Source organism: Eublepharis macularius, chromosome 4 (genome assembly GCF_028583425.1).
Source record: "Eublepharis macularius isolate TG4126 chromosome 4, MPM_Emac_v1.0, whole genome shotgun sequence".
NCBI classification, from domain to species: domain Eukaryota; kingdom Metazoa; phylum Chordata; class Lepidosauria; order Squamata; family Eublepharidae; genus Eublepharis; species Eublepharis macularius.
In genome coordinates this window covers 188,193,707-188,208,668 of record NC_072793.1, presented here as the reverse complement: position 1 = coordinate 188,208,668, position 14,962 = coordinate 188,193,707, and the positions used below count along the sequence as shown (strand labels likewise).

General features: G+C 57.7%; 1 protein-coding gene across 1 annotated transcript; it reads left to right on the top strand.

Annotated features, from left to right (window-relative positions):
• The first annotated feature begins 931 nt into the window (after nucleotides 1-931).
• DAXX (death domain associated protein) lies at nucleotides 932-14,074 on the top strand. Its single transcript, XM_054977319.1, is given in 8 exon segments — nucleotides 932-1,344; nucleotides 2,895-3,693; nucleotides 8,665-8,876; nucleotides 11,571-11,727; nucleotides 12,453-12,676; nucleotides 12,678-12,895; nucleotides 13,151-13,343; nucleotides 13,874-14,074. Coding segments are annotated over 8 exon segments (2,028 nt in total). The 5' UTR covers nucleotides 932-1,179; the 3' UTR covers nucleotides 13,934-14,074.
• Nucleotides 14,075-14,962: the final 888 nt, after the last annotated feature.

Below are 14,962 nucleotides of genomic sequence, written 5' to 3'. Positions count from 1 at the left end.
GGGGTTCGTTCTGTGGCAGTTATGGGAGTGGAAAAGAGAGTCCAGTAATAATAATAATATTTGATTTATATATCGCCCTTCAGGACAGCTTAATGCCCACTCAGAGCAGTTTACAAAGTGGTGGAGTTATTATTCTCACGACAATCACCCTGGGAGGTGGGCGGGGCTGAGAGAGCCCTGAGAGAGCTGTGGCTGACCCCAGGGCTCCCAGTGGGGGATCAAACCGGCTCTCCACGGTGGGAGTCCCGCCGCTCTTCTTGCTCACTCCACCAAACTGGCTCTCCCATGGGAGATTTAACCCCGTTGGGGGGCAGGCAGGGAGGTGTCCCGCGGCGCCCCTCGCGCCCTGCCGCCCATTTTGCCAGCGGAGCCCCTGGAGACTGCGCTTTTCTGCTGCGACAGACGGACCAGGTCGGCCGCCCCTCCAAGGTTCCCGGCCCGCCTCCCCGGCCGAGCAGGGGCAGGCCAACGCGACCCCCGGGCAGCGGAGGAAGATTGCCCCGTCCCGGCTGCCGTTCCTCTGCCCGCAGGGGGGGGGAGCTCTCCGAGGGACACGACACGACTGGCGCGTGCGCAGTGCGCTTCCCGTAAACCTCCCCCACAGCCGGCAGCCCGGCGCCATGTTTGTTTACTTCTCTTATCGTCTGGCTTTTCCCTACCCGGGACGGGAGGCAGCCGCGGGATGGCCGCGCCTGCCCCGGAAAAGGGCGGCGGGACTCTCCCGGCCCCAGGCAAAGAAGGGGCCGGCGAGGAGCGTTTGGAGCAGGCGGCGGAAGCCGGCGAGGAAGAAGGACGCGGCGGCGGCGGCGGCGTCACGTGGGAGGAAGAGGGGCGCGGCTTCCGTACGGGAACATGGCGGCGGCCAGGCTGAGGCAGGCAGCGGCCCCGCCCACCGGAAGGGGAAATCGGCGGCGCCCGGGAGCAGGCGCTTCCGGTTCTGCGCGGCAGGGACGCGAGCCTCTCCGGGTGGAAGCGGCGGCGGCGGAGGGAGGAAGCGCGGCAAGGCAGGGAGCGCGCCCGGCGGGTCGCGCCTGGACTTGGGCCCGGGCCTGGGCCTGCTCGGCTTCGGCCGCCCGGCGCGGCCCCCTCGCCCGGCCCGCCGCCGGCCGCGCCGCCCCCGCGCATGGGCCCCCCCGCCGCCTTGCCGGGGCGCGGCCGCTGAGCCGGGCGGGGGGCGGCATGGCCTCGGGCGGGGGCCAGGCGGAGGTCATCGTGCTGGACGGGGACGGGGACGAGGGCGAGGAGGGGCCGGCCCAGCCCCAGGCCCAGCCCCAGGCCAACGGAGGGGGCCCGCCCGCGCCGGGCAAGGACCTGCGGGCCGAGAACCAGCGGCTCTTCCAGGAGGTGAGGCCGGGCGGGGCGCTGGCGGCCGGAGGGCCCTTAGCCCCGCGGGGCGCTGTGGGCGGGGGGGGGGGGGGCGCGGTCTCGGGCCTGCGCCTTGCGCCCTTCTTCACGGAGGCCGGCCGGAGTTCTCGGTCTGGGCTTGCCTGGGGAGCGGCTGGGAGTGGGGCGGGCGGGCGGGCGGGCCGGTTGTAGCGCCGCCGCCGGGTGTGCAGTCAGGGCCCCAGCCGCGAGCGTGCCTGCGCCACACCTGGAATGCCCGGCCCTGGCCCTGGCGCTGGCGCTGTCCTGCGTGTGACTGGCGCCCAAGGGAAGGGTCAGGATCTGGCCCTGAGGCCCCCCTGGTGCTCCCCTGCACGCACAGTTCTACGTGTGAGCGAAAGTTACTTTATTAGAGATCCATCGGTATCCGCTTGCGCAGGCGAGGGTCTCGGCAGAAGCGACCTGTATGCGGTTGGGGGTTAGTTACAGGGAAAAGTTCCCGCCTTCAGGACAGGGACGGTGAGGCTTCTGGTGCGAGGGAGCCAGAAGGGAGCGGGAAGGAAGGGGGCTTGAGACAGGAGGCCAGGGGGAACTGCAGGAGAGGTGAAGTTGTTTTCAGTTCCCAGGGCTGTGAGATAAACAGTGCAGCCGGCACCTCTGAGATAAGCAGCCCTCAGCCAGACACGTTCCCAGATGCCACTTCCCCTGCTCTCAGAGGTGTAGCATGCAACACAGGGCACAAAGAACACTCAGGGCAGGTATGTTAGACAGACAGACAGACGTGACACCTGAGGGGGCAAGGGGGTTTGATGTAGGAAGACCGAGTTGAAACCTTTGCCGTGCTGGCAAGCTCACAGCAGGCTGGTGGTGAAGAAACTACCTCACAGGGCTGTTCTGACAGTAAAAGATAGATTGGCCTTCCGATGCAGATTGGCTGAGGTTCAAAATATAAGACAGGCACAGCACCGTGACTGCGCCAGAGGCTTTTTGCTCTGCTTTGCTGACCTACCTTGAAGTTCCAGGTGGGTGCGCTGAGCAGCTGCCGATCATTCCTATCCCTCTCCAAGGCTGGTCCAGAGACTGTTTGTGGGGGGGGGGCAGGGGGGGAAGAATGTGTGTGGAGGCGGACTGCGCTTGATCTGCAACTTACTGTCTCTCTGTACTGGGATAAGATACTTAATCTTTTGCAGCTGCCATCTAAGAGCTGGCCCCCCTGATACATGCTTTTTATCTGGGTGCCAAGGAATGGAAACTATTTTGCCTTCTCAGCCAGAAAGCATTGAGCCTCCTCTGGCAGAGCAGCTTTGGCAAGTGCTGGTGGTTTAACAGGGAAAGGGGTCTGAAAACCTCCCGTTGGCCTTCAGATGTTTCTAAACACATTCTTAGATTGCGTGTGCACATTCGTATCTTCAGGCGTGGCACATCAAACGAGACCTGTGTCATGTCTGTTCCTCTTCCAGTTAGTCCTACTGAATTTCTGTGCCCCCCCCCTCACCAGATGTTTCTCCTTTGGAGGAGGGGGCTTATATTCCTCTTGTGTGTTCTGAATTGCCTTTGCCTCTTCCCTGCAGTTTGTTGACTTCTGCTCACAGCACACCAAGGAGCACCCGGAAGTGATGCCGTACCTGGCTGCTCGGTACCAGAAGGCCAGCCCCCGCTTCGTGGCCTCGGTGGAGTTCCGCAACGTGTTGGGCCGCTGCTTGAGCCGTGTGCAGGCCAGGCTCAGCAAAGTCTATGTTTACATTAACGAGCTCTGCACTGTCTTCAAGGCCCATTCCCAAAAGAGGAAACTGGTGCCAAGCTCCTCCGCTGCCGCCGAGGGCTCCGCTGCCTCCTCTGTTCCCTCCTCGGAGTCGCAAGCGGAGCCCTCCAAGCCCCGAGGGGGCTCCAAGCGGCAGATCCGTTACCTGGAGAACTTGCTGCAGGTCTATGCAGTGGAGATCCGGCGGCTGCAGGAGCGCGAGCTGGACTTGGAGGAGCTGGGCCGCGAGGACTCGGCCTACCTGCAGGAGAGCCACTTGAAGCGGCGCATGATGCGGATCTTTGAGCGCCTCTGTGAGTTCAAGGACTGCAACAGCCTGACGGGGCGCGTCATCGAGCAGCGCATCCCTTACCGTGGGACTCGCTACCCGGAGGTCAACCGCCGCATCGAGCGCCTCATCAACTGCCCAGAGGCCTTTCCGGATTACAGCGACATCTTGAAGGTGGTGCAGAAGGCCAACATCCGCCACAGCCTCGGCCTGCCCAAGCGCCAGATGGAGAGCATGGCAGCTGACGCCTTCCGCGATGTGGGCAATCGCCTGCAGGAGCGGCGCCACCTGGACCTGATCTACAACTTTGGCAGCCATCTCACTGACCAGTACCAACCTGGTGAGAGAGCTTGGGTCTGGGGAGGGGGGAGGTAGAGAGCGGTGCCAGAGCCCCCCTGTGGATGGCGCGCAGCACTGAGCACTGGCTTCAGTGGCAACTGTTCCCAATACGTCGGAAGCGTGCGTGGCAGGAATGAATTCCTCCTCCTCTGTACACAAATGGGAAGTGAGGTGGGGTGGAGGTTGACAGCACCATGAGAAATTCAGTTCACCGGCAATTGCTAAAAACGGTGCTGGACATAAGAGCAGCTGGACTGGTGGACCTTCTCCCCCCCCCCCCCCCGCCCCGCCCCGACAAATGCCATGGAGGTACAAAAGTGGGTTATGCAACGGTTGTACCCAGATTCAGTACTTTATATATTTTTAGCCCAATCAGGAACACACGCTGAAGCCTCAAGCAGGAGGGCTCGGCCTTGTGTTTCAGGCGTTCGCTGCCGCTTGGGCGGGCTCAAGGGAACCAGGGCTGGGCCCCCAAAGTGGGCCCAGGGTGCACCTTCCTGGAAGACGTTGAGCCTCACCCGTCCAGTGCAGTCTACCTGTGCCTTGGTAGAACCTCCCGTTTGTTGTACCCAAACTCGGTACTTTGTATGCTTTTTAGCCCAATCAGTAAGGAACACACGCTGAAGTCCAGTGAGGGAGATAACTGCAGGCCATTATTGCTTATAAGCATGGAAGAGTGATAAGATTACCGAGGATAGAAGGCCCCTTGGACTGATCAGTTCTTCAGAGCAGTAGGGTAATTACATGAGATTTTATACCTTCAGGTTAATTAGCACACATTAAAATAAAATCTTTATTATTGGTTCACAAAGGTGTTGCATAGAATGACCCAACGAAGTTCCATTGGTCAGAAACTTTGGGGTATTTTCATGCAACAGAGAGAGAGAGATGTCATAAGAACCCCATCAATATTTCCTTTGGACCAAGGAAAACTGGAAGAGAATAACAAATGCAAATTATATCTACCAGGCAGGCCACTGCACGGACAAAAGAGTGATAAGACAAGTAGGTCCAGTCTTATTAGTAGACCTGAACAATAAAGCCACCTCATTAGCGTTGGTGGTATAGGGGTGAGCCTAGCTGCCTTCCAAGCAGTTGGCCCGGGTGTTCCCCCACCTTCCCCAATGTTTAGAATTTCAAAGAGCAAACATTTGTCCCCTTTTGCACCCTGGACACTCATAATGTTCTCTCGCAGTGGATCCATCAACTATTCAAGGGCAATGCATAGATTGTTTATCCGAGACCAGAAGTTAACATTAACAAGAACCATAAAGTATCTTCCTCCCTTTTGCTGTCAGTTGCAGCAATTTGCCCTGCGCATAGGGAGGTGTTGACCCAGCAGTGTTCTTCTCCCCCTGGCAAATATTCTGGCATCCAATGCTGGAGGGGGCCAGTTCTCAAAACAAAGCGCCTTTTTTTGTTATCAGGATGAGAGTGTCTCTCCCTCTTCCTCCTGGGCCCTGAAGTGCCTGCTATTGGGCAATAATTAATTGCAGCCTTGGAGTCTGCACTTGGCCACGCTGGTTCTAGCACTCCAGTGTCATCCCAAGATCTTACCAGCTAACACACTCACCGGGCTCAGAGAGAGGCAAAAGGAAAGTAATTCCAGCAGCTCAGAAGAAAGGGGGTGATTCATCCTGTGTGTGTGTGTGTGTGTGTGTGTAGAGCTACGTCTTACCGTTTACCTAAACCTTTATCAGAAAACACAGAACATGAATGTGCTGTGGCTATGCACATGACCTATAGGTAGTAAAGGAAGTAAAGTTGCTTCATTCAAATGGATTAATCAGTCGTTTCCAGTAGCCCACAGTTCCAGTAGCCTTCCAGTCCCCATTCCATCCATCTCCTACGTCACTGTGTGCAGGGCCAGAAGTAAGCCATAAAATATCGTGGTAGAGCTGGAGACATTGTGCGAGAACTTAGATGTTGGGGCACCGATTGGGGCACTGAGAGCACATTGCTGTTAAGTTTAGTATTCCCATCAATGGGAAGTTCACTGGACTTGAGAAGAGGGAACTTGCTAAAATGAAGGGACTAGTCAGAAGGGAGCTAAAAGGGAGGACTAAGAGAGTCGCCCACCTGCCCGCTGCTGGGGCGCTGCTGATGAGCTCAGTTAGTGCGGCCCGGACACCAGGCATTTCTCCCGCTGGGAAAGGGGTCCACGAAGTCTGCTGAAAGGGTGCTTGCCTAGAAATGTTATATTTCCAAAAAATTTGGAGCCACGGAAGAAAGACTCTGTTTCTCGGGGGGGATAGTTGGAATGTATTATTTTCCTATTAACTCTACTTGCTTTATTACTTTAATCATATAAAATGCATCTTGTATAACGTAGCATGCAACATTTTACTAGTTGTTACATTTATGGAATTTGAAATGACGGCTGTCTGGGGTTCTACGTGCAAAGCCTCAAACAGAGCCGGTTGTTGAAAGAGCTGCGGCAACGTACTTTCTACCGTAGTGAGCGTATTTTGACTTGATTTGATTGAAAGGCACGAAAAAATACTTCAGTTCTATTTACGTTATTTATAGTCTGCCTTTCTCGTTGACACTCAAGGGAGGCTACATGGTATACGTCAATATGATGAAAGGCCGGGATGTTCAGTAAGCAATACAATAAAGTAGGATAGCAGAAATCCAATGCAGCGCTGAAGAAAAACCCAAAACAACGGTGAATCAAAGTTAAAACAGCATAGAACTAAAATATAAATATTTATTTAAAAGCTGAAATTAAAAAGCAAAACTTGTAATTAAGAAAATGGAATTACACCTTAATCAGCCCTGGGGTGATCTCAGATTCCTTGTGTAAATGAAAGGTCTGCATTCCCGCACCCACTTAACTATCCAGTCGATGACGGCTGGGGCAGCTCTGAGCATCTGTGGATCCTCCTTTTCGGTTCCTGTAAAGATGTGGCCGTGCGGGTCAGTTTCTTCTCTTATAGCATCTCATGGTCCTTTAGGATTTCCTGAAGCGGACAGAGGACTTGCAAGTCAATGAGCTTTAGTTTCCAAGGATGCCGTTCCTTCCGCCCAGAAGGACTTCTTCAAGAGACAGCCAATAATTCCCTGAAAAGTATTCCTTCACTGTTCATAGGTCTTTTGTGCAGTTGCAATAAGCTTTGAGCCATTTCCTCTTCCCTGTTAACATCCCACTGTCCTCAGCAAGCCTGCTATTTCTTCCGTGTTCCTTTGATCCGGGAAAAGGGGGGGGAGGAGCTGGAGCTGGTGGCGCTGGCCCCGATGGTCCAAGAGGGCACGCTCTGCCCCTCCAGGGTGGCTTTGAGTCTCCTTGAGACGTGGAGTCCGTGAAAAGTCTGGGGCTTTGGTTGGCCCCGCTTTATTGTTGGGAAACTGGCTCCAGAGGCAGGTTTATCAATGCGTGCAGTGACCAGAGAGGCGTCCCCCGCTGCTTTTCTCCCCTGGACTGAGTTGCCCTGCAAAGCACCTTCAGGCTGGCCTCCTGTAACATGCTCCGGGGGGGGGGGGGGGAGGGCTGCTGCCCTTGAATATATCAGTTGGTGCAGAATGGCAGCAGCTGAATTGCTGGCTGACATCTCATCCCTTGGGCCAGAAATCTCTGGGTTGGTTGCCTCTTTGCTTCCAGGCGGGATTTGAGGTGCTGGTTCATTCCTTTTAAAGTTCTTGTGAACCAAGGATTTATTTATTTATATTATTTATAGTCCGCATTTCTCACTGAGACTCCAGGTGATTTACAGTGTGAATCAGTACAGTCAATGTCAAGGTCATGTCAATAAATCATGTAATAGGTATATACATGCGAATTTGCAAAGATTTAAAAAACCCTGCAGAAATCTTAAGAGAGCTGAGGAAATTCCAAAACACAGCAGAAGCGATTAGTAGTGGAGTCTGTAGTAGTAAAGTCTGTGGTTCCTCCTTATCCTTTTACTGCTGGATCTCTGGAGACCGCTTCCCTATAGAACAGCCCTCCCATGTGAGCAAAAAGTGCTCTAGAGGAATTAATTCCATTTTGCATCAGACGTGGAAGGCCAGAAGAGTGGGAGCTTTCCTAAGCTCCTCAGGCAGGCCACGCCATGCCACGCCATGACGTTGGGGCCACCACAGAGGATGCATGTGTCGGGGCAGCTGTGGACTTTGCCCATGCGCCCTCTTGTTGGAGACCCTGCCCAGATGAGCAGAGCGGCCATGGTGGGGCGTAGGGGAAAGAGGAGGTCCCGTGGAAAGGATGTAATAGCCAACACCTCGAATTGAGCACAGAAACTGATGGGTAGCCATTGGGGTGATGGCAGCATGGGAGTAATATTCATTCTCCTCCTGGCTCCCTATAATAATCAAACTGCAGCGTTCTGCACCAACCGGAAATCTCCAAGTCTCAGCGTAGAGGGGAGGCCTAGGTACTTGACGTCACCGTGCCACGGATGCTGGTGGCCAGATCGGCTGTGTCAGGGGAGAGGGCCCCTTCCAGGCCAGGCTGAGCGGGCAGGTTCTGTAGCCCCATCGTTGTTTTGCCGTCGCAGGCCGTCCTGCCTTAGCACCTGCCCCCCTCCGTGGCAGGGACGCTCCATCTTTGCTTTGGTCTTTGGGGAGGGGGGGCGGTTGGGGGGGGCTGTAAGGTCCCTTTCTGTTCCGGCATTGGCGTGAGCCTGCTGGGGTTGAGGAAGTGTGTGAAGTCACTCCTGACTCGGATGAATCCTGCCCGGGTTTGTGGCAGAGCAGCTTGACAATCACTCTTGCCAGAAGCGTTGGGATTTTTTGCTGGGCTGGCTGTTACTGGTGACTTCTGGGCCCCGGCTGGGCCTGTTTCATCTGCCCTCTGAGCAGCAGAGGGGGAAGCGCTGGCCGGGGTGGGGGGGTGGGCTGCCTGCCTGCTGGGCTGGCTGGAGCGTGGCTGGAGCGTGGGTTTCCACCTCTGGCTGTGAGGGTGTGCGCGTGCGTGCCTGCCTCACTTCTTTGACAGCCAGGGCTTGCAACTTCCCTCCTTCCCACTCCTCTCCAGGTTCCGACCCGGCCCTGCTGGACAGTGAGCTGGCCCGGCGCCTGAGGCAGAACCGGCAGGAGGCCCTGCAGCGCCTGGACCAGGTGATGTCCCACTATGCACAGCTGCAAGACAAGGGCGAGGAGGAGGAATGGCGCCGGAAGCGGGGGCAGCCCCCCAGCAGTGCAGCCAGCCACCCGCCGGGGGAGCCGGCCTCTCCCAAGTCCTCCGAGGTAGGGGGGCTGGATGTTGAGTGGGGGGTGGGGGCAGCCAGTGCACTCCTCCCCTGCCTCTCTGCTGGAGTCCCCGGGCATGTCTTTTTCGGCCTTCTCCCCCCTCGTCTTCCAGAGCCCTGGGGGCAGCCCTTCACCCTCTTGGTATGGCCTGCTTCGCCTGTGTTTCTGCATGGGCAGCCCTGGAGTGTTCGATTTATATACCGCCCTTCAGGACGACTTAACACCCACTCAGAGCGGTTTACAAAGTGTGTTACGATTGCCCCCATAACAACCACCACCCTGTGTGGTGGGTGGGGCTGAGGGAGCTGTGACTGACCCAAGGCCCCCCAGCTGGCTTCACACGAAGGAGTGAGGAGTCGAACCCGTCCCTCCGGATTGGAGTCTTGCCGCTCTTAACCATTATAACCAAACTGGCTCTTAACCACCTCTCTTCACCACTACACGACAACAGACTCCTTGTCGGCAAGGAATCCTGACCTTCACCCAAATGCGCTTCCTGTTCTCTCTCAGCCTGTGTCAGATTGTGAATTTTGTTGTCAAGGGGAAAAATGATCTTCCTTTGGAAGCCACTGGCAGCCTTGAGGGTTGGATGTTTTCGTTGAGGCAGCTGCTTGCCTGCCACCGGGTCTGGGCCGTTCTAAGTTGGTGCCCTCGGGACCCTCTCCTATGGTGGCCAAGCGCTTTGACTCGGGATAGACATCTTGCATTGTGTTGGCTTTATACTTTGACTATTTGCTTAACTGCTGATAACGCCCACTTTCTGACCCCTCATTTGAGGCAGACCTAATTACTTGATTACTTAAAATCATAGAATTGGAAGGGAGCTCTCGGGTCACCTGGTCCAGTGCAGGAAATTCACAGCTACCTTCTCCCCATACCTCCAGTGATTCCTGTTCCATGCCCGGAAGATGGCAAAACACCTCCAGGATCCCTAGCCAAACTGGCCTGGTGAAAATGGCTACCTGACCCCAAGGTGGCGATCAGCCTTAGCCTCGGCATGTACGCCATGAGCACTAAGCCCTGATGTAACCCTAACCCTGCCCTCCCTCTCGTGATCTGCTCAGGTTCACTGAATCAGCATTGCTGTCAGGTGGCCATCTAACCTCTGCTTAAAAACCTCCAAGGAAGGAGAGCCCAGCACCTCCCACGGAAGCCTGTTCCACTGAGGCACCGCTCTGTCAGGAAGTTCTTCCCAATGTTTAGCTGAAAACTCTGTTGATTTAATTTCAACCTGATGGTTCTGGGGCAACGAAAACAATTCCGCACCATCTTCTATATATGGCAGCCCTTCAAGTACTTGAAGATGGTTATCATATCACCTCTCAGCCGTCTCCTCTCCAGGCTAAACATACCGAGAGCTCCCTCAACGTTTCCTCAGAGGACTTGGTCTCCAGACCCCTCACCATCTTCGTTGCCCTCCTCTGGACACCTTCCAGCTTGTCTATATCCTCCTGATATTGTGGTGCCCCAAACTGAACACAATACTCTTAAGTGAGGTCTAACCAGAGCAGAGTAGAGCGATACCCTCACTTCTCGTGACCTGGACACTCTGCTTCTGTTGATACAGCCTAAAACTGCATTTGCCTTTTTAGCTGCCACGTCACACTGCTGACTCATGTTCAGTGTATGGTCTACTAAGACCCCTGCACCCTTTTCACACGCACTACTGCCAAGACAAGTCTCCCCCATCCTCTAATTATGCATTTGATTTTTCCTTCCTACATGCAGAACTTTGCATTTATCTCTGTTGAAATTCATCTTGTTCTAATCCAGTTTTCCTGCCTGTCAAGATCATCCTGTATCCTGACTCTACCCTATTTGCCACCCCTCCCGATTTAGTATCATCTGCAAATTTAATCAGCATTCCCTCTATTCCTTCATCGAAATCATTTATAAAAATGTTGTACAACACACGGCCCAGGACCAGTCCCTGAGACACTTTAAACCACCACGTTTCAGTTGCTCAAGCCAGTAACACAAACTAAGCAACCTGCTGTGTAGGCCAAGCTTGCGGTTAGGGTGTCTGGCTAGGGCCGCCCGCCTGCTGCTTCTGTGCCTTTAGCTGGCAGCGCTTCAGGATGTGGCTGCCTCAGGGATGGGTGGCTCGCAGCACGGTCCCACCGTCCAGGGTTCCTGGGGGGGGGGACCTTCGATGGGATTCTGCACTTAGCCGGATTGGGGCAGTGGGGGGGGGGCGCTTGGGAGCAACGCCAGATCTTGTGGCCAGGCAAAGGTGTTGTGCCTTCGCCCTCCTTTTTTGCAGTGGTGTCTAAACGAGCACTTGACTTGGCAGTCCCTGGGGCGAAGGGTGGGGGGTGGCAGCATGTGTCTGTGTGATGATGGAGGGGATTCTAAGGTGGCACTCTCCAGCCCAGTCTCCCACGCCCCTGGCTGGGGCTGTTTGCCCCTTGAGCCCCCTGCCTACAGCCAGTTCCCTCTTCGAAGGCTCCCTTCTGCCCCTTGTTACCCATCTGCCTCTGAACTGAGCAAACCCTGAGGTGGGGCGGGGGCGGGGAGCTCTCGTCTTTCTCCTCCCTCCATCTCTCCTCCCTTAAAACAGCTTCCGGCTCATGCTGTGGAGATGCCTGTGGGAAGGCTGTCCTCTGCACCTTTCCGCTTTTGAGATGGGGAAAGCTGCTTATGGAAGAAGTGGGTGACTGACATGCGGACCTCCTGCGTTCTTCTCACCAGGGCAGCCTCAGTCCCAGAGCAGCGAGAAAAGCGGCTTTGCAGGCAGACGAGGAAGAGGAGGAAGAGGAAGAGGAATCCTCGTCTGAGTCAGACTTGGAGGCTGAATTGGAGCGGAGCCTGGAGGGCAGCGGGGAGGACGAAGAGGGCCCTGCCCCAGGTGGGACGGGGGTGGGTGGGGTGCAGGCGGGCAGCTCGGCCCTGCCACAGAACCCACAAGTAACACAGGGTTGCTGCTGCTGCCGCTGAGCCAGAGGCTCCGTGTAGGTGGAGGGCAATCTAGTCCCGTCTCCAGGCCTTCTCAGAGTCCCTTGTGGGTGGGCTGCAAGCAAAGGAAGCTGACCCGGGAAGAGCCAGGGGGCGTGGGCCCTGATTTAGCTCTGGCATGTCATTGGAGGGTTCCAGGACTGGCATTATGTCTCATGAGCTGGCGGGGGGGGGGGGCGCCTTCTGGCCTGTTAGTGCAGTGGCTTCAGGGTTCAACATTCAAACCCCCCCCCCATTCAACATTCAACCTCCCCCTCCCCCCAGCCTCCATCTGCCTCTCCCTGTGCAGCCGTGGCCAGCAGAACTGCCTTCAGCTGCGCTTCTCTGGAGCAAGTTGCCATTTCTGGGATGGTGGGGGGTTGACTGTCCCGTTAAGGTTTAGAAGATAAAACCCACAATACGGACTTGAGTTTCCAGCGGGTAGCCATGTTGGGCTGCAGTAGATAGGAGTCCTGTGGCACCTGCTGCACGGAGCTTGGCTCTCTTGCCGTGCTGCTCAGACAGGCTGAAGGAGGCCTCTCCCCTGCACGTAACCCTCTGGCAGTCTGGCCGGGGCGGGGGTGGGTGGGAAGCAGGAGGTTTGGGAAGCCAGCCCTGACAGCTCCCTCTGTTCCCCAGGTGAAGACTCCCCGGTTCAGGAGATGGAGGCTGACCAGCAGATGGGTGCAGGGTCACCGGAGGTGGTTCTGTACTCTACTGATGAGGAACTCGAGGAAGAAGAGGACGAGGAGGAGGAAGAAGAGGGGGAGGAAAGAGAGGGAGCCCCGCAGGGGGCATGTCAGCCTCCCCAGCTCTTTGTGGTGGAGATCGAAGAGGCTCTGCCCCTGGAAGCCAGTGAGACACCCCCCGCCCTCTCCCCCGCCCCCTCACTGGACTGAGGAGGAGGGTAGCTTCCCCCTTTCCCCCCTGCCACTGCAGAAGATGCAGCCCCCCGTCAAGCGCTGCAGGTCCCTGGAGAACACCGGTGCCTGTGAGGTAGACCAGACCTCCGCCCCCCAGGATCTCAACGGGCAGCCCCCACCGCGCAAAAGGGGCAAGCAGGAGCTGCAGGTTTCCAAGAGGTGAGGTGGGTGTACGGAGGTCGTTCCCTCCCTCCCATGCCTGCACCCAGGGCCAGGGTGTGTATCCGTTCCCGGGGGCCCTGCTGGGAACCGCTGGGTGGGCCCTGTGGTGGCTGGCACAGACTTTGGACTGGGAAGCGCCGGCCAGCCCTGGAAGTTCACGGGAATGGCCGTTGCTTGTGAGAAGGCGGCGACTCCTGGAGCGTCCTGGCACGGCTTGGGCTGATCCGGCCTCCCCCCCCCCTTGCCTTCCAGCAGCTGCATTGAGGTTCCCAGCACTGGCTCTTCCGAAGACGAAGGAGGCACTCTCTGCAGCCCCGCCGCTCCTCTGCGCAGCCCAGCCCCTGTGGCAGATTCTACTTGTGCCGACTCCCCAGGGCTGGACTTGGTCACCAGTTCCCAGGGGAGCCCCCAGCCACCGCCAGGGGGGCTGGCCACAGTCAGCAAGGTGAGAAGCTGGGCCCTCCCGCTGCTGTCCGGTGTGCTGCCTGGCAGGGAGGGGTGCCTGGCATCAGTGGTTTGGTCTGCAGCCGGAGGAGCACCTTTGTGTGGGACAGTGGGCAGGTGAACATTGGGGTGTCTTTAATGGTGGGGAAAGCTCCCTGCAAAGCAAAAAGCAGCACAGGAAGGGGCAGGCGGGCGGGGGGAGGTGTCTCCTGTGGTCCCGAGCAGCGCAGCCATTTTCCCATTGCAAGTGCTGCCTCCCCGCCCCCTTCTGTAACTCAGCCTGGAGCAGAGCTCACCTGGGCTTGGTTGCCTCTGGCTGTGTCCTGGGCAGTGCAGCCCCAGGCAAGTGGGCTGCCCGTCACCCCCCTCAGGGCTTGCACTGGGCAGCGGCCTGCACTCGGGCCCCGGTGCTGGGCCTGAAGGCTGCTGGCTGGTGGGGAAGGGCAGTGTGGCTGCGGGGCCTGGGAACCAGGCGGGGGCCTGGGGGCGGATGGGACAGCCCTCCCATGCTTCCCTCTCTGTCCCCCTCAGGCCAGCGTGGCGACGCAGTGTGACCCCGAGGAGATCATCGTCCTTTCCGACTCCGAGTAGCCGCCTGCCTGCTTGCTGCCTCCGCTGAAGGCCGGGAGGGGGTCCAGATGGGAGCAGGACCCTTGGTCCAAGGGGGGGGGGGTTGCTGCTACTGTGTTGGCCTTTGGGCCCCTGCAGGCCCTGCTTGTGGCCGCTGGAAGGGGGTGGTGTGGGGGAGGGCTTGGCGGGGCTTCTGGCAGCCCTGCTGGGAGTGGGGTGGGTGGGGCCTGTGTGTTTCTGCGTCTTGTGTGGGGAGCTTGTTTTACTGGGGGGGGGGACTGGAAAAATAAATATTTTTCTGTACTGATTTCTTTTGGTGTGCCTGTGTGGGGTGGGGCGGGGGTGCTGCCTGTCCTCTCAGTCTGGCCCGGTCTGGTGCCTTTGGGAAGAGGCCGGTTGACACATCCAGCCCGCTGCTGCCTCATCTCTTTCTCTCTCCTTTGCCAGCCATCTCGTCTGAGTTCACTTGGGCCCGCAAGAGCAGTCCCGCCAGGGCAGGATGTGGTCCTAGGCTGTGGGTTCTGGGTGCCCAGTGCCCCACTCTCAGTCAAGCACGGAGGGGCAGGCTGGGTGAGCCGGGCAGGCTGGGTGCTCCTGGTGCACCAGTAGATCTCTGTGTGGTAGAAGGGGGTGGAGCTGTTCCTGGACCCGGGAGCAACAAGGACTCCCTGTGCCTGAGCGGCACTGGGGTGTGCCACGAGGGCACCAGCACGGTCCACCTGCCCCGCCTGCCTGGAGCTGAAGGCGAGGTGAGTGGAGGGTGCCTGGGTCCCACCCACCCACCCCCAACCCCGCAAGAACCAGCTGACCGAGGAGGCTGACTGGCTGCCCCTGTGCTGTGCACAGAGGTGTAGAATTCCTGGAAACTTTGAAGCCATGGAGGACCGCCCCCCCCCCAACAAAGTGCCCAACTCGGGCCAGCCACATCGCTGCGTCTCAGGCAGGCAGACGGTGGTAGGAGATTCGGGGGCAGGCGCTGCAACCCAGGGAGAGAAAACGGCCTGGGGGGGGCGTGTCTGATCGGCAGAGGGCCTCTTGGCCGCTTCCAGC